Below are 19,411 nucleotides of genomic sequence, written 5' to 3'. Positions count from 1 at the left end.
ATTATCCCCATAACTAGACTATCTTTTCTCCTTCTAGAATGAAAAATCATATTAAAACCCTTGGGGAGCAGGGATGGAAACATATAAAATCATTTTTTGAAAAGAAATGTCGCCCTAATTCTATTCAAGCAACCAGAGCGGAAGCAGGCTCTTGAAGTGAACATCACTATATCATCATAAAGGTAAAGGGACCCCTGACCACTAGGTCCAGTTGCGGACGACTCTGGGGTTGCGGCGCTCAATCTCGCTTTACTGGCCGAGGGAGCCAGCGTACAGCTTCTGGGTCATGTGGCCAGCATGACTAAGCCGCTTCTGGCGAACCAGATCAGCACAACGAAACGTCATTTATCTTCCCGCTGGAGCGGTACCTATTTATCTACTTGCACTTCGTGCTTTCTAACTGCTAGGTTGGCAGGAGCTGGGACCAAGCTACGGGAGCTCACCCCGTTGCAGGGATTTGAACTGCCGACCTTCTGATCAGCAAGCTCTAGGCTGGGCTCTGTGGTTTAACCCACAGCGCCACCTGCATCCCTGTATATCATCATAGTGCGATGCAGAAAGCGACTGTCAACCTGCCATGATTTATTGACACCCCCCCCCATGTTTCCTCACCATTCTTAACTTGCATTTGGAAGTTTCTGATCAGAACCAGAAGTGTGCAGCTCTACAAAGCGCTCTCTCTCTCTTATAAATCTCTAAGGTGGAAGGAGGAGACCTGTCCTTCCCTGTTTGTTCTCCCAAGCACTGCTGAATGTGTGGTGCCCTAAGAGGCACAATTCATTTTCAGGACTCCTATACTGTACTGTACAGTATCTAATAAAGGTTCATAAATGTACCAAGCGAACACGTACAGTACATAGGTGTATGGGCCACATGTGTGAAGCAGCACAGGAAGACAGTCCTGAAACCATTTTAACTCCCAAACTGACCAAATGCTTCTCTACAAGGAGGGAGGGGTGAGGGAACCTTCCCATTGTCTCAGGAATTAAGTACTATAATTACTGTACCATCTCAAAGGAATGGACAGACTACCAGGAAAGGCAATCAGATAAGGCATTATCAGATAACCTGGCAGAAAGGAAAAACAACGTTGTTCAAATTTCTGATGTAGACCGCCTTTTCTGTGATGTAGGTCTTGGGCTACACCCCTTCTGTGGTGTATGTATGATGTATGGAGGGGTGGTCTTGAGCTCCAGGGCAGGGAATTTCAAAATGTCTATATAAGGGCAGGCACACCTTTGTTCTGGGTCCTCCTCTTTTCTCCTGCCTGTGAAGGGAGCACCCTGTTGCAACAGTTCAATAAAGATCAGGCTTACTAGCTGCTTTGCTTCTCAGTTTTCTCTGGTTGGCCTCTGTTATTTTCTCCTACCGATGGAAAACCTATAAAGGACTCTATAAGGGCTCTTGTGTACCCCATAAGGGAATACAGTAAGGGCAGATTTTGTTTACAACAGAGCTTTTTCGGCTAAAGAGTGAAGTACAAGTGGAGTACTCTGCTACAGTATTTGAACTAGAAAGATGGGTTGGGTGCATACCAGATTTTAAGAATTTGTTGTGCTCCATTTGGAAATCTTTTCATTGGACAGGATGCTACCTTTTAGCCAACTGCAGTTTTAAACTGTAGCATGTACCAGAAAGCCAACTTTATTTCCCCACTCCTCCTGATAAATAAGAATACACTTCATATAAGGAGTAGCAAGTGAATTGTTCAGCTAAATGAAAAATCACTTGTGAGTTTCAATCCTTTCCCCATTATTTTGACCAGTTACAATAGCAGTCCAGCTGGCAGGAAACTAAAAAAAAACCACACAGACACACACACACACAACCTGCCATACAAACTAGCATATTTGTTGTATGAAGCAACGTGTACACAGGATCAGTGATGAAAAGAGTGTAATTTTTAGCAGAGCAGCTAGATAACATGGGTTGCTGGCTTCCTTGGGGTTTCTATTTGCAGAAAACATTAGGCATGGCTTTCTTATGCCAAACAGCTTTTCTTCTAACAAAGAATGGCTGATGTAGGATGGAGCACACACCTTATAATGGTCCTGTAAAGAATAATTATCAAGAGCGATAAACCGTGTCCTCCCTCAAAGAGGGCACGTGTTGCGGTGAGACCTGGCAACCAAACCCTTGTGTTGTGGGTGGGTACAATTGGATAGCCTGAACACCCGATTGGTAGGTCCCTTGTTGCTGGGTTTAATCTGACCAATGGGACGCTAGCCAAATGGATCAAGGGACCTATATATGCCAATGCACGTGACCCTGAGCTTTCTCTCTTGGTCAGTGCATCGGAACACCCACCCACCTCTCCCTATATTTAGGGCTTGCGCGCTTGACCTTGCTGTGTGTCATCTGTCGTTGGGGCAGGGGCATGGCAGGAATTTTCTCCCACTTGGCTGATCGGCTGGTGCCATTTGGGTTTCACTTGCCACGTAGCAAATCGTCACAACTTGTAAGGTTGCAGATAGGCTCTGGTTCAGGTGATAGAGATGGGGGAATGCTCTCGCCATCCCTATGTGATGAGGTATTCCGTTTAAGGAATCCAGGGACTCAATGGTTTGGTCAACCCTGCGAGGGGTTGTGCCCATGCGTGAGTCCAGGGGAACATCTGGGTGGTGGACATAGCATGTCCTTGGCTTTCTGCCATTCCAGGTGTTCACCCTTGGCTGACCTACGACAGAGCTCTGGGTCGGCGCTACCTGCAACAGTGCAGGGAGCTAGTCAAACCAGAGCCTATGCAACCACTCACTTGCTGTAATCAATAAAGTTGCCTAAATTCTGCCAAAAACCAAACCAAAAATTTGAATCTTGTGTGAATTTATTTAAGGGGGGGGGTTTAATGGTCTGAACATGCAAAAGAAATGCAGATGTTCTAGATCTGTCCTTGACTGCATCTGATGGTTAAACAAGCAGAAGGCAGCTTGCATACCCAACCTTTCTGCAGAGGGTCCTCAGAATGGCAATGCAATGGGGAAATCATCTAAAATTGGGTGGAGGGATCTTGCATATGATCAATATGACCCCAAACCCCAAGACTGCAGCTCTATGCAACACAGTCCATGCCATCCTCTGGGGTGGAAGAGAAAGCAGGGCTTTTTTCACAGGGAATTCACAGGAACTTAGTTCCGACACCTCTCAGGTGGGTGCCACTGCCATTCTAAGAGAGGAATTCTGACACCTGTTGGTTTTTTTAGAAAAACAGCAATTACATATATATCCCAACTTAAGGCTGCATATATCTCCCCCTTCACATGTTATCCTCACAAAAACCCTGTGAGGTAGTTTAGGCTAAGAGTCAGTGACTGGTAAAGGGTGACCCAGCGGGCTTCATTGCTGAGTGGGGTCTTGAACCCTGGTCTCCCAAGTGGTATTTTGATACTCTAACCTTGAGCTTGTATGGAGGTTCTAGCAGGGGAGCGCAGCTATCGTATACCGTTGACTGAAGAATGGAACACTCCTTCTATCTGGGATGGTCGTCCTCTTCCACCGAGCGCGCAGCTTTGGGAGGGACGCACATGGAGCGGTGAGAGAGGAAGGGGACATCCGCCTAGCCAGCCAGATCAGCCGAATCAACCCTGGGGATCAATGGGGTGACAGATGTCACAGCCAGATCGCCCTCACATCTGATACTCTAACCACTATACAACACTGCCTTAGTTTCTCAACACGCTTTCCATTTGAGCAGCCATTAGATACCACCCTGGCCTTGAGGGCTGAGCTTATGGCTGGGCTAGAGAGATTCATTTTAGTAATGTTTATGGAGAACCCTGCCATAGATATTTCCAGACGGCAAAACAAATACTGTACAAATATTCGGATTCTCTGCCTGTTTATCAGATAGGTTTTACAGTGCTCCAGTTCACCTCAGTCATAGCGAAAGCTTCTATATTTTGATCCATGCCATCAGGCTACTCCTTCAAGCAGTAGCTCTTCTAAATAAGACAAGAGTTGTTTTTGTGTGTGTAACTTTGCTGGGTACAAACTTTAAGGCGTTTCCCCCGATCAGAAGAAGCTTGTGAACTAGTGGGATAGCAACCTTCAAAATTTTCATATCTCCCACAAATGATAAATTCATTGTTGTGGGTTTTAGAATATACAGTGTTCTAAAATCAGTATCGGTTGTATCGGCAGGGCAAATCTGGTTATCCAGGATTTCCGTCACAACAATTCAGTTTTTGCAAAGTTCAATTATGCTTTATTTACAAACTGGCTATAGGCCATTACAGTTCAAACATACAATACATAACATGATAATCCATATCTTACAAAGTGATACAATGGGTAAATGTTGGGTCAACATAATTAGTTATCAGAGCACTTAGGGTAGAAACTCTCAGAAGATTTCAATGAAAGCAGCATGAAATTTAGATTACATATATATCCTGTAATGCATCTTAACAAAAAGTCATTCTTTTCAAAATCCAACCAATTTCCCTTAGCCAACAAGAGCTGGGAGATAACTACTGACTGACGTGATTCGGTAGCTTTTGTAAAGTGGCTATGCATATCTAACACTTTTTATATTGCTCTTAAAGGAGGACTTTTTGTGCCAAACTATATCATAATTTGTCAGATCTTTGTACGCTCAAAACTTCCCAATTCAATGTCTCTATATGATGGCGTTAGGCAATCTTGTTTCAAATCCCATATGTACAATTTTTTTCAATCAAAAAGCCATTCTTGGTACATAGTCAAGAATATCATTAGAGATTTGAAAGAGGGGGGGAAATTTGACAAACCAGTATTTCCACTGTAACTAGCCTGCCAAGTGTTCATGTTTTCCTAAGTGGCTCTGTCCTCTTATATTGTCTCAAACACTGAATATTTGAGAGCACTGCCAAATGTTTATTGCATGATGTAGTAGTAAGAAGCAAAAAAAAAAAAACCACACACACAAAAAACCCACTCACAGCTGATAATAGTTTTTCACTTTGTTCTAGCGTGTCCAAGGAAAATAGTCCGCATCCATTTGCACCTCAGTCACAGAAACACAGTCCTCTTAAGATTTTCAGTAACATCTAAACATTCTTCTTTCAGGTAAGTAATTGTGTCCTCTGCAAACGACTTTGAAACATCACTGACCATTAGCCCTTTACAGATGTTTTCCATGAATTTCTGGATTGAACTTGACATTTCTCAATCAGGCACAAAGTCAGTGAAAGGGTGCTGTAGGCCCCTTTTAGCTAAATAGCAGCAAAGTAGCTTGGCATCTTTATTTATTTGTTTATTTTACAGATAAAAGAAGAAGAAATTGCATTGTGAACAAACAAGCAGCAGTCGTAAAATAAGTCACAAGCAAAAAGATATAAACAATTGTTCTCTAAATTGTTTCTAATAAGCGAATGTTTTCTTGTCGTGTTATACTTAACAAAAATGCTTCATTTTTAAATGAATAAATTATCAAGTTGCCTTCCTTCCTTCCTTCCTTCACTCATACAATATTAGTCAATATTAGTCAACTTTGAGAGCTGAGTCCAACTTACTGGTGCTTAGGGTAGACTTATTGATATCAGTAGACTTAAGTTAGATATGCCAATTAATTTTAATGGGTCTACTCTAAGTATAACTTAAGTGGACTACATCTAGTCTCCTTGATGAGTAAGTGTCCATCCCCACAACATATTGCTATACAGTACCAGTAGCTATTAACTGACATATTGTCAATTTGACATCTCCTGGTAAAAACCAGATCCTTAAAATTTCCAAATAACGTTGTTAATGGCTCATCATTTATATTTCCCAATATATCATTATTTTAAGAGCGTGACCAACATATGTGCCAATATGTTTTAGCTAAAATGGTGGCAAATAGCTTGGCAATTTAAAAGGGCAATTGACCTGTATGATCAGAGGGATATGGTGGTGTCTTGTGCAAAAATACCGTGTCAGCTTTCTCCTTTCGTAATATTTGACCTATCCTCCTTCTTTTAGTTAGGTTGCCAAGTTATTTTATGTTTGTACTGATAGCATTTCCCATTTCAAAAGGTGACAAGATTTGCCCCCATGCCATTTATGCCAAGAAGAACCATCATGCATTATGTTACTATGGATTATTGCCTATGTGTTTGTTTTACAATTAAGCCTTCATCAAATATAGCACAAAAACAGTCAAGCTCCATGCAGGAGGATTATTACCAATTACTCACATTTTGAGTGAAATGAATCTGCTCCCAATCTACCAGGCTTCCCAGCTCATTCCCAATCATTCTGTGTTATGGACAGCAAGGAAAATTGATGAAAGCAACTTGCCTAGTTAAACTGTGTTTCATTTAAAGTCACCATAGCTCTTAAAAGGGAGCGGTGTTAGAATATTATTATTATTATTAATTTTTATGGTTTCACACCCTTGAGTTTGCATTTATTCAGCTGCAGTCATCTGCCCCTGTTCTTGCGGGCAACATAGGCAATAACTAAACTTCACAACTCTGCTTTAAGTGTGTCTCAAATAAGAAGCCATATAAGATATGACAAGGGAGCTAAGTCATTGAGTTGAAGGTTCAGCAGCTGCTAAACCTTCATTTTCATATTTTTTATATCTTACCTTTTGTCCAGCACGTAATTCCAACCCTACAATTCTGTGATTCCATGTGATTCTCAGTTGGCCAGCCATTCGAGCACTGACAAAGTACTGGCCATGCTCTAGGACAGATAAACTTTTACCATTTTCTTGCCTGGAATCTAACACTTCACTAACATCTCAGAGCATTCCCATGATCAGATGGAACTACAAGTAATGTTGGTTTACAAATCTAAACATTTAGTGGCAAAATTGTGGAAACAGATTTACAATTAGTGTGTCTGAAACTCTTTAATTTCTGCAGGCTGTGTCTTTTTTTTAAAAAAAAGCTGTGACAATGTGAAAACCAATTAAAATGGTCCTGATTCATTTCGATATCAACTAACAAAACCTGGAAGCATTAGCTCTGCAACTGTTCCAACAAAATAATTGTCTGGTGCAAGGCCTATTTTACTATATGAATCAGTACAGCAACTTATTGCAACACAATATTATGCTAAGATGATGGAGTGATCCAGATAGTAAATTAGACAGTTTAGCTACCTTACGAGACAGGCAATCTGTCCATTTCACCCAATGTTGTCTCACATACAACTGGCAGTCTCAAGGTAGAGGTTGTTCATCTCACTTGCTCATTGAGTTCCTTCTTAACTGGGGATGCCAGACCTAAGAGCTGAGGCCTTCTGCATGCAAAGCACATGCCGTAATATTGAACTATGGCCTTTTTCAACAATGCGACTTGGTAAACAGGCCTTGAGGAACCTCAAGTATACACACACCATTTCTGCATTCTCCCATTCCCACCCCACACCCGACATCTTAAATTTGAATAAATCACAGCTTGCCATTTGAACTGACCAGAGAAATTATGGTTTGCCCTTGCTTTACAAACTAGGATCAGTTCGTGGTTTCTAATCCTGGTTTGCAGGGCAAAACACAAAGTATAGTTTGCTGGTAAATTGGGGGGGGCATTTGTGGCATTGTTCTTGCACCCACAGTCATGGTCTGGGTTTTGCCTGCATCATCCTACAGATAAATTCGAACTTTGTGATGACTCGAAAGCCAGAGCCGACCCAAGACATTTTGGTGCCTGAGGCAAACCACAAAATGGCATCCTCCCACCAGGGAGCTAAGAAGGGGTGAGTGAAGATCTACATTGGGAACAAGGATGGGGAGGTGGGATCAAATCAACCTTACCTGATGGATGGCGTGGGAATCAAAGGCCGCTGTGGGAGAAAAGGGGCCTGCTCTGAATCATGCGGGGATGGGTGGGGGTGCAGAGCCCTGGAGACCTCAGAGAGCAGCCCTTGCCATTTCCTCGCTGGAGTGGGAGGAAATCAACAGCAGAGAAGAGGTGGCATGAGGGCGGTGCTGAGGAGGTGGGAGCAGCTGCAGGCAACACATTCCTTGGAGGCTGGATCTGCTGCCCCTGTGGATCCTGCCATCTGAGGCAGTCATCTCACCTTGCCTCATGGGTGGGCCGGCCCTGTGGAAAGCTAACCATGAGCTACCCTTAATTTCACAAATCTGCTTTAAAGTATATCGATGAGAGCAATGCAAATGAACTCCCCACAGATCCATTTTTTAAAACCAGGGTTCAGCAAACCTTTTCAACAGGGGCCGGTTCACTGTCCTGCAGACTTTGTGGGGGGGGGCGGACTATTTTTTGGGGGGAGGGGAATGAACAAATTCCTATGTCCCACAAATAACCCAGAGATGCATTTTAAATAAAAGGACACGTTCTACTGATGTAAAAACACACTGGTTCACGGACTGTTGGCAAGCTGGATTTAGAAGGCGATTGGGCCAGATCCGGCCCCCGGGCCTTAGTTTGCCTACCCATGTTTTAAACTACCCACTCGTCTCTGGGTAGCTCACAGTTTCTCTAGTGATCGTAGAAGCCCTTTCTGCAGACTTGGGAGACACTAGTAGCTTATAAAGTGCTGCCCTGTGTTTCTTCGAGATGAGGTTGTAAAGGATTGGGTTGATACTTGCACTCAAGTAGAAGAGCTGCAATGCAAAAATATTGAAATACTGGGAGAAATGCATCATCCTGGTATCCTTTGAGTTGATGTATATTATCCTCCCGACGTGGAAGGGCAGCCAGCATACTACAAAAGCCAGGACCACCACAACTGCAAGAGGAGGGGGGGGGGAAGGAAGAAAGAATTACTCTCTGCCCTGCCACAGCTGACTCTAGCCCTAATGGGCTTGCTCAAAGTAGTTGAGAATTACACTTGTTTCCAAATATTTGGATTGCTCTTTGGCATGCAGAATACAGTTGCTGAACAGGACTGGAATCATCCAGCAGGCAGGAAAGCACAATTTTTGCAATCAGAACAGGACTAATTTGCTTGGGAAGTTACTTGCTACTGGTGCCTGCAATATAATTGATATCAGCAGTATGTAAGCAAATTACAAATTACAGAGAGAGAGAGAGTTGGAGGCAAAGCAATTAAGTTGTCGCATTGACATAAGCACTTCTGTTTGCACAACTAAAGTTCCCCTTCCTCTTTTCTTCCAAGGGGGGGATTGGGAGAACCCCCATAATAGATCTGGGAGGTGACTGGGGGAGTGGAGGGAGGGGAAATTCAATTGCAGGAATCCTTGTGGGATTGAGTACAGCCCATAAACTGTAAATAGGTGTGCAGGTACCTTTGGAGATGGGTGCTTTGGTCTCCCCACTATTATTTATGGGTTTTTATTTATTTATTGGATTTATATTTCTATCCTTCCTCCTGAAACATTTGGCTGGTATCATGAAAAGAGATGACTTTTTAAATAGGATGGAAATTAGTCAATAGTTAAAGGACTTGAAGGTGATTCTGCAAAAAACAAACAAACCACCAGACAGTGTCAGATGGCTAATAGTTGTCTGCTTCTGGACATACTCCACTTCCCCCAGCTGAGGCTTCAAAGAGAGACAATTCAATGCAATGGAATTTAGCCCATGAAGCAGGCAGGCAACACTTTAGTTTTAGAGGTTGTTTGCTGTTGGTAAGAAGCTGGGGAGCCAGGGAGCAGAGCTGTAGCAAGGTGATCTTGCGCCCCTGTAGAACCATCCAGATTGCGCCCCCTAGCTCTTTTTTTCCGCCTCACCTCCAACCCCTCCTCCACCCATTCAATTCACCCTCTATTTTCTTATGAGGCAATAATCAATATTTGTATTTATGGACATATTTTAAAGCCGATTTTGGGGGGGAAACCAATCCATCACCTGTGCCCCTGGCCACCCTATAGCTATGGCCCCACCAGGAAGTGGGGTCAAGTACATGCTTCAGAGGAACTGATGCAGCTTGAGAGACAGGTATCATCTGCTTGCCTGCTCTCTGTATTCAACTTTTATTCTTGTGATCAGTTACTACCAATCAGACCCCCAATCAAACCACACCAGTTTTCTCTGATTTGTAAGATAAATGTCCCTGGAACTCGCTTCCACTTGAGATAGAGAGGATGCCTGGCAAAAACTTTTAGTGTTCCACGGGACATTAATTCAATGCATGGGGGGGTCCTTCTGGGAATCTCTTTGGTGTTTTCAGCAAAAGGCTTTTTCTTCAGGGCTGTGCGTGAGTCTTTATTTTCTAGGAACTTCAGCGCAACACTTTGAGCCATGCAACAGCTTCTTGCTACACACTCATTCACACACTCATCCAATACATGCAGGATTGGCTGGTGACTGTGGCAGGGTGCCCCGAGATGCTCTAGGCACTCTTTTGGGTGGAGGCATCCTTGTCCATTTACTTTTGGGGTCCATAAAGAATCAGGATAGCTCTATTGCATGGTGATTCTATGAGGACAGGGGAAATTCCATGGAGACTTGGACATGGAGGCACTAAGACAATTGTTCTCCCCACACCTTCCAGGCTGCATAATGCCCCCCCTCCCAATACTCACCCAACATGCGCACTGTTTGCTGGTGGTTCCGATATGATGCCCCGCCAAGATGTGTCCTGTTGACCCGCAGGAGCTCCCTGACAATCAAACTGTAGAGGATGTAGAGGCAAAGGAAGGGCAGCACAAAGTAGCTGGTGGTGACCCAGAGCATGGTACCCAGCAGCCCTGTCTGTTGGGCATGTGCCGTGGGGCCACACTCATACCTGGCATCAATGTCGCTGGAGACGTTGCCAACCCGCCGGACTCCCACGAGGAACAAAAAAGGCGCAGCAGTGAGCAGCGCCACAGCCCAGAGTCCCACTAGCAGAGCTTTGACACGCCGTTGGGTCACCAGGACTTTGGCCCGCAGTGGGAAACAAATGGCGATGTAGCGCTCGGCCGTCAGGGCCGTCAGATGCAGGATGGAGCAGTAGGCACATGCCTCGCCAGACCAGTGCCACACGTGGCACAGCAGTGTACCTAGCGCCCATGACTGCGCGTGCCACAGGCGGTACAGGTCCAGGGGCAGTCCAAGTAGCAGCAGCAGCAGGTCAGAGACAGCCAAGCTGGCTAAGTAGAGGCTTGTGGTATTGCGCAGCTCCCGGGAGCAGCCTGTCACAACCATGGTCAAGACATTGCCTGTTACGCCAAGAACCAGCAGCGCCAAACACACGGCTGTCACTGGGATGAGAGTGTACATGGGCAGCAGTGGGCACAGGTACTTGTTGCATGGCTCTGTATTCTGTTCTTGGTGTCCGGCAGGACTGCTGATGTTGGCTGAGACCATGTTGCAGGCAGCTCTCGGTTTGCCACTCTACAGAGCATCCGGAGGAAATGCAAGCATGGCAGAACGTGGGCTTGCTCGGATGGTGTCAGCACTCCATCCTTTTCTTGGTCTGGTTTCTGACTGATGCTTTTCTCCACGCTCTGCAAAATCTCAGGAGCAGCCCAGCTTTTCCTTGGGTAGGGAGATAAAGCGTCTGCGCTCCAAGCGTAGATTGATAGATACTCATAGCCGCTCAAACAAACTCCTCCCAAATCAGCAGCAAATGGAAAATCATTGCTTTTTCACCTGTTCTTTATTCTTTCCTGTCTTAGCGACAGGTGGGGCTATTGAGAAGCTGTTAGAAATCCCTCTTAAAGCCACTGAGATGCAGAGGAAATAAAAACCATGTGCAATATAAGTACCCAAAACAAAAAAACAAAAGAAATCTTGTCATACATTTAGGGCTAACAGAATTATTACAGCATGTCTTAGTTAGCTAGAGTCCACTGCATCAGATGTATATTGCTTTTTGTGGCAGTACTCATTGGTATTGTGAGAAGTTGGGGTTAGACTAAATGGGGTTTTGGGCTCTCCTCCAAATCTGTGGTTTTATAGCTGTAAGATTTGAGCCTGAGGAAAAAGGGGACTGCCAAATTAGTCAAACCACATAATCATAGAATTGGGACCACAAGTGTCATGTACTGTAGTACAATTCCCTGCAATACAGGAATCTCAGCTAAAGCATAAATGGCCAATGGCCATCCAACCTCTGCTTAAAAACCTCCAAGGAAGGTTTTTAAGGTTTCTTTGTTAAATAAGTGTTCCTAGCCAAGTCTATTAAGTAGCTGCCGTATGTACAATTGGAAGGTGAACTGTAGGCAGCATGTCTTCACATTTGTCCATGCGTGGCTGGAAGTGATGTCATAAAGGTGTGTGTCTATAAAATGAAACACAAGGCAGCCATTCTTGGGGAAGGGGATGGAAAGACAGAAGGACCTGATTTGCTTCCTGAGATCATTCAAAGCTGTGTAACGTGATGGAGTTCAATCTCGGGGTGGATAGGAAGCAAATGACCTGAAATAAGACCTGTGACAAAGAAGCCTTGAAAACTTGCTGCAGAACCGAGTTCTAGAAATAGTACAAGATGACTGGAATAGATTGTCAGAGCATCTTATGTCATGTGACAAAGACGCATGAGAGCAGGAACAGCAAAGCAGGCTAGAATCCCAACTGTCATAACTATAACTGTCATCTGTCATTCTAGGCTTAACTGCCAGTTCCAGGCTGCGTGACTTAACTGAACAGTCATGTTCATCTTTGCCTCAGAGTGTGTGCCAGTATACAGCTGAGCCTGTGTTCTGTAACTGTTTACTATTTTATGAATAACTTTATTTTAAACTTAATAAAAGCTTTATTTCATTCAAGAACTCTGCTTAAATAATTACCACTGCGCGTCACCTTATTCAAAAAGGACACCTGTCAGCCTTCAGGTGTCAGATGGAGACATGGCTGAAGATAACTTGCTATTAAAGACAATTCTATCAAGTACACACTTTCTGAAACAATGTGATAACTGAAACACAGCCATCCTTTGAAGTTAGCACTTATCCAACCCATGTTTACAAAAAACAACAACAACCATATACCAGGGGAAAGAGTGCATAAAAATGAATATATTGGTGAAATGACATACAAAAATTCATGAGAAGAAATTGCTTGCAAAAATGTGTACATTAGTCAAAACTACACCTAAAAATGTATTTATTAGGAAAAGTTTATTAGGAGGCGTTTGCATTAAAATGCTGAAGTTTCATGAGGATTTTTTAAAAATTGTAAATCACTGTAAGCAATGTGGAGAACTGAAATTAGGAACAGAAAACACAGAGATTGAGAAAACTGCAACTGTCAGTTTGCAACCCTCAATCCAAACCTTCGAAAACTTGGTTTAAGAAGTCTTTGCATAGGTTCCTCTCCTCCCCTCCCCTCCATTTAAACTCAATGGTACATTCTCTTGATGTAAATTAGTCAGTTTCCCAACCTGATGCTCTCCAGCTGTTTTGGACTACAAGTCTCATCATCCCCAGACAGCATGGTTATTACAGTCCAAAGCAGCTGGAGGGTACCAGGCTGGGTAAGGCTGGTCACTGGACCTGTTAAGTCTGAAAAGATCCAGACCAGGCAGTGCCAGCCTTGGCTACTCAATTTCTCCACACATAAAACCTGAGTCATGTGAGAAACAGAGAGGATGTGGATATCAGCCCTATGTTACCGGTAGTTAATTAAAAAGCTAGTGGTGAGGGATGGGGTGGAATGGACAAATGCCATTGTTGATTGAATTACTTTTGTTTGTGCATTTCAGTATCAACATCCCTCAGCAGTGAGACAAAAGATAAGGATGTATCACTCTTGAAACTTCTCTGCAAATTGACCTTTCTCAGGAGCAGAGAGTTGCCTCTAATTTCTGTGAGATTTCGCAGGCTGTTGTTTATTGATATTTAGGGGCAAATGAAGGTTTTAATTGTGGCGACTATTCTGTCAGGCACACGTTTTTAGACCTGCTTGCCAAACAGCTTGCAGCCAGTCAGAAGATCACACCAAGCAAACAAGGGTACACACCACACATTCATGTAGAGTCAAAATCCATTGGGTTTGATGGCAGCTGGGATTGCTAAAGTCACTTTCCACAGACTCCTGCCCCCTTTTTTGTTTGTTTTGCCACACATAAATTGCAAGCTAACTGTACTTGTGTAATCTCACGGGGCAACATTAGTGAGAGTTTTGTAATTTTTGATGTTAATTTTAGAAGAGGCCTTCAGAAAACAGAGCAGTGAAGGAGGGTTTCCAGAAAGTAGGAAGTAGAGCTTTAGGTTTTGCAGAATTTGCTGATCCTTCCCATCACTATTCTCTGCAACTCCACCTTTAATCTCAGCTTTTAAAGCATTTTCTTTCAACATGTGTCAGACATAGGAGGTATCCTATGACCACTAAAGAATTTCTCTTGTTTCTGAAAATGTAATTTGAAAAAATCGAATTCTTTTATTATTTACTGGAAATGATATGATTATCTCATGAAGCTGGCTTCCTAGACAGATTTGTGTTGATTAGTTGAGGTGAAATATCTCAAATACTTGGTGTAGCTATTGATGTTGTTTTAATTTGCTTTGTGTCTTAATATCATTACAATAAAATAATGGGAAAATAATATTCAAAACAGCCTGTTGAAAGGAAACTGTAATCAAATCATACATATTAACTCTTCCATTGTCTCCTGAGGCAGATGGATGCCAACCACCTACCACCTAACAAATTAAGACATGTGTTTTATTGTGTACAGCAAGTCCATATTAAATTGTTATAATTTTGATAAAGCATAGTTGTTTCTGCTTCACCAGAAAGGAGCTGGATGCATCTGACAAAGTTCTCTCACAGACCTCCCTAACTGCTCCCAGGTTAGAGGGCTTAAGAGTCTTTTCTTACTCCTATGCTTTCTGAGTCTTGCTTTATTTTCAGTCCTGGGTCTAATTCAGTCTCCAGTTCTAATAACAGGCATGAAGGAACTTCTTGCTGGGAAGTCAAGCAGGGGAGGCAACTGGGGCAAAAATCAAGGGGAAAGGGATTGGGAAGGATAGGGAAGGCAAGTGTGTGAGGGAATGGGCAGGCAAATGAGGAAAACAAAGGACTTTATTGTGCAAGCCAGCAAAATAGGCACAGAGGCATGGGCGTAGGCAGGGGGGGCAGGAGGGGGCAGCTGCCCCCCTAGAAGCAAAAGAATTAATGTATTTTACAGACCATAACCAGCACTTTTCCCCTCCAAAAACTGAAGTGGAAAGGGCTTTGCTTTAGCAAGAGCACCTAAGTCTCCGCTTGCTGGGGGGGGGGGACACAGCAGTAACAAAAACACATCAAATAAATAAAGCAAAGTGGCTACCAGTAGTTAAGCAGTTAAGACAATGGAGCATATATCCCCAGGCAAGATTCGATAGCTGACCATTTCACCCTATTGTTCTTAAGTGGGAGTTGTTAATGAGCATTCAGGAGCATTAAGAGTTCTATTGGCGATTTAATGAGGGTGCAGACTCAGAGGATTCAATTTGACTAAGGTGGCTCTGCAAGGCTAAAAAGAAGTGAATAAGAAAGGGGGGGCTGTAGCTTTGACAGACACAGTGATGTTTATAAAAAGCATTGGTGTTCCAGTCTGCCCCTCCTCCTGCATCTGTATACTGTAAATCAGGGGTGGCCACCTCCCAAGAGACTCTGATCTACTCAGAGTTTAAAACTGGGGGTGATCTACCCCCTTTTGGGGGGTTCAGGTCAAAGCTGTTGAGTTTTTTTAAAAGGAAGGGAAGCCCTGTTTTTTGGGGTTTAGGTCAAACTTGTTGAGCTTCTTTTAGGAGGGAGGGAGGCCCATTTTTGTTTAGGGCTTCAGGTCATAGTTCAACTTTTTTGAGGGAGGAGGAAAATTTTGGGTGAGCTTTTTTTAGGGGTGCCAGTGACCTACCAGTGATCTACCACAGACATCCAGTGATCTACTGGTAGATCACAATCTACCTGTTGGACGTGCCTGCTGTAAATCAAGCAGAGAGAAAGCTGCTTACAAGGCTCCTGTACATGCAGAGTTCCAGCATCACAGCGTCACCCAGAGGCACCCACAAATATGAGTTATCCCTCTCTCTATTTCTTCCTTCCTAGTCCAACCCGCTGCAATGCAGGATTTTTTTCCTAAGGTGGGGCTTGAACCATGGTTGAAATATTATGCTGATATGCAGCAACGCCTCGGAGCCGTCATGGCTGCGGCCATGCCTTGCCTCGCCCTCGCCCGCCCTGCCACCCCCTCTCGCCTGCCCGACCCTCCCGTCCTCTTGTTGCAGAGTTCCAGCATCACAGCGTCATCCAGAGACACCCACAAATATGAGTTATCTCTCTCTCTATTTCTTCCTTCCCTCCCTCTTCCATCCTTAATAAAATACGGGGGGGGCAGATAAGCCCCACATAGAAAGCCCATCAACATGGGGGGATGACTCTTTCAAATACGGTATTTACCAGTAATTGGGGGGGGGGCACCTAGGCCTCTAGGAGTTGGATGCTATGCCTAGGAGTAGGACAACTCAAGAAAGCAGAATGATGCATATGCTATGGTAATATATCAATAGAATCATAGAATTGTAGTCGGAAGGGACCACAAGGGTCATCTAGTCCAACCCCCTGCAATGCAGGATTTTTTTCCTAAGGTGGGGCTTGAACCATGGTTGAAATATTATGCTGATATGCAGCAACGCCTCGGAGCCGTCGTGGCTGCGGCCGTGTCTTGCCTCGCCCTCGCCCGCCCTGCCACCCCCTCTCGCCTGCCCGACCCTCCCGTCCTCTCCAGCCAAGCAGGGTAGCCGCCAACGCTACCAGCCCCAGAAGCACAAGGTGGCCGCTGCTGCCACCGCCACGATGTCATCAGGCCCGCTGGCCCTTTAGCCCCGCCCACTTTGTGGCCCCTCCCCTTCCGTGCCTTGGCCCCGCCCCTGAACGACCATGGCTTGCCCCCCGCTAGTTTTGATCCTGGCTACGCCCCTGCACAGAGGAATAATTTCCAAAGTCTGCACCCAACCCATAAAAAAAAGGGGGGGCTTAATATACATTTCTTTTATTTCCTAAGGCAATGCATATGCATAAACTGAGGCAACTCCTCTTATCCTAGGCTACATCGTCCTATTAACATGCCATTTATGGTCTTTCCTTAATGAATATATACATTGTGGAAGCGAACAAAGAACTGTCTCTAAGCAGCGCCTTGCTGCACGTAGAATCATAGAGTTGGAAGAGACCACAAGGGCCATCCAGTCCAACCCCCTGCCAAGCAGGAAACACCATCAAAGCATTCCCGACAGATGGCAGTCAAGCCTCTGCTTAAAGACCTCCAAAGAAGGAGACTCTCCACCACACTCCTTGGCAGCAAGTTCCACTGTCGAAAGTGATCTCTTTGCATTCCATTCTAGATATGAGTATGTCGGAGGGAACAGGGCCTCCAAGAATGTGTATCTGGGAGACAGAGCAAGGCGACCATGGACAGTACAACGAGAACAAAGGCCACTCTTAGAGTGTGGAGACAGGAGATCACCCCTTTCTTATGCAGACACCTTTGGAATGTGGTTTCACAAGATACAGCACTACAAAGAAACAATAGGCACAAGGCCTCTAGTCTGGCCAGTTAGCTGAGCTTATAGGTCTCTATGTGCATCACTGGTGCCCTGCCAATAGGGAAACATCTTGTCCTATGGACATGCATGGTTTCCCTGTCAAGTACTGTTGTGACGTGGGGCTCGTGATTTCAGCTCTGATGGCTCCAATACCCTTGGACTCTCCATCCTCCTAGCGGGCAGGGTCGTCTTCTCAGCTGGCCAGTGAGTCTTGTTCTCAGCTGCAATCCCTTCGTCGCCAGTTGTTGTGACGTGGGGTTCATGATTTCAGCTCTCTTGACATAATATGCTGGAGACAGTTCTCTAGTAACACTTCTTTATTAAAGCAAACACGACTAAGCTCTGAAGAGAGGAAAGCTACATTTATAGGGACGGGGGACTAGCTAGAAAGGGATACATTTTGGAAGGAACAATATCAGGCAATCACAGTGCTGCCTTTTGGAGGAAACCAATAAGACAGAGGATCCAAATACAGCAGCTTAAACGAACCAATAGTAGCTGTACCTTCAGGAATCAAAAGGCAGTTGCTTTACCCCAGGCATCCCCAAACTGTGGCCCTCCAGATGTTTTGGCCTACAATTCCCATGATCCCTAGCTAACAGGACCAGTGGTCAGGGATGATGGGAATTGTAGTCCAAAACATCTGGAGGGCCGAAGTTTGGGGATGCCTGCTTTACCCTAATGCAAATACATACAATAGTAATACAGATATAAAATCCTTTGACTCAATACACAACAAGTACTGCCCTCTGATCCTTAACCAGCTCTTATATTGCTAGTTAAATTGAGTGGCAGGCCTCCTACCCTCCACTTCTGCCCCCAGATCCTGCCTTCAGTCACATAGGCTTGGACTTTACAAAAACTGGGATCAAAGTTTCAAACTTCTTTCAATGCAAGCTCTTCAATCTCTGTACAGAACAGTATTAGACAACACATGTCTAAGACTACTATATAAAAATAATAGCAACAATTCATTTGGAACATTACAGTGATGTTTGTCCCCTTCCTGCCTAAAGCGATGTTTGAGAAAGACAATGCATTCAACTCACACGTGTACACAGATCAAAACAAGATGGGCAGAGAGCTGGCTAACATCCTTAAGTTAGGGTGGCCCAACACGTGGCCCACATGTTGCATGCAGCCTTTGCGGCCTTTTTGGTTGCTCTTGGCCAGCATCGGAACGGGGATCTGCCCCCCAAGGGCCATGTTGGCCGGCCCGGGTTCCTCCTTGCATGGGCAGGCAGGGCTGTAGTGCAGCGCTGCTTGGCTCTGGTAACCAGGGCCAAGCTGGCACGCGGGCTCCGTGAACCCTCCTTGCTCTGTGTGCGTGCACCTGGCAGTGTGGTCTGGCGCGATGGGTTCATTTGACATGGTGGGATTCGGGTGGCGCTGTGGTCTAAACCACTGAGCCTTTTGGGCTTGCCAGTCAGAAGGTCGGCAGTTCAAATCCCCGTGACGGTTTGAGCTCCCGTTGTTCGGTCCCAGCTCCTGCCAACCTAGCAGTTCAAAAGCACGCTAAAAAGTGCAAGTAGATCAATAGGTACCACTCCGGCAGGAAGGTAAATGGCATTTCCGTGTGCTGCTCTGGTTTCTGTGTTCTGTTGCTGCAGAAGCGGCTTATTCATCCTGGCTTATTCATACCCGGAAAAACTGCCTGCGGACAAACGCTGGCTCTCTTGGCCTGTAAAACGAGATGAGCGCCGCAACCCCAGAGTCGTCTGCATTTGGACTTAACTGTCAGGGGTAGTTTACCTTTACCTTTTTAAAACTACATAGGATTATGCTGCGTTTCTCATCTACCCCTTGGGTGGCCAGATGCACGCGAGGGTATGTCCTGAACAGCATTAGAAACACCCCAGGCAATATGAATCCCTGCTTTCTCCTTCCCTATACAGTAATGCACCTGTCCCACCTCTGTCATATTTTATAGGCAAAAATTCAACAGGTTAAGCCTCTTCTGACATCAAAATACAATTATGGGGAAACCTTTGCCATGGAATGGTGAGGTGTGGAGCCCTATTGATATTAAGTGCGCTCATCAGCACCGGGAAGCCGACAATGCCC

The 19,411-nt window shown here is 44.8% G+C and overlaps 1 protein-coding gene across 1 annotated transcript; it reads right to left on the bottom strand.

Annotated features, from left to right (window-relative positions):
• Nucleotides 1-8,374: 8,374 nt before the first annotated feature.
• MLNR (motilin receptor) lies at nucleotides 8,375-11,183 on the bottom strand. Its single transcript, XM_035110626.3, has 2 exons — nucleotides 10,418-11,183; nucleotides 8,375-8,658 (listed from the first exon to the last, which is right to left on the bottom strand). The coding sequence occupies exons 1-2, from the start codon at nucleotides 11,181-11,183 to the stop codon at nucleotides 8,375-8,377; spliced, it is 1,050 nt and encodes a 349-aa protein (XP_034966517.3).
• Between the last annotated feature and the right edge of the window lie 8,228 nt (nucleotides 11,184-19,411).

The sequence above is a fragment of the Zootoca vivipara genome, chromosome 3, assembly GCF_965207765.1.
Source record: "Zootoca vivipara chromosome 3, rZooViv2.hap1.1, whole genome shotgun sequence".
NCBI classification, from domain to species: domain Eukaryota; kingdom Metazoa; phylum Chordata; class Lepidosauria; order Squamata; family Lacertidae; genus Zootoca; species Zootoca vivipara.
Note: the sequence above shows the minus strand (reverse complement) of the source record. Positions and strands in the feature narration are given on the sequence as shown.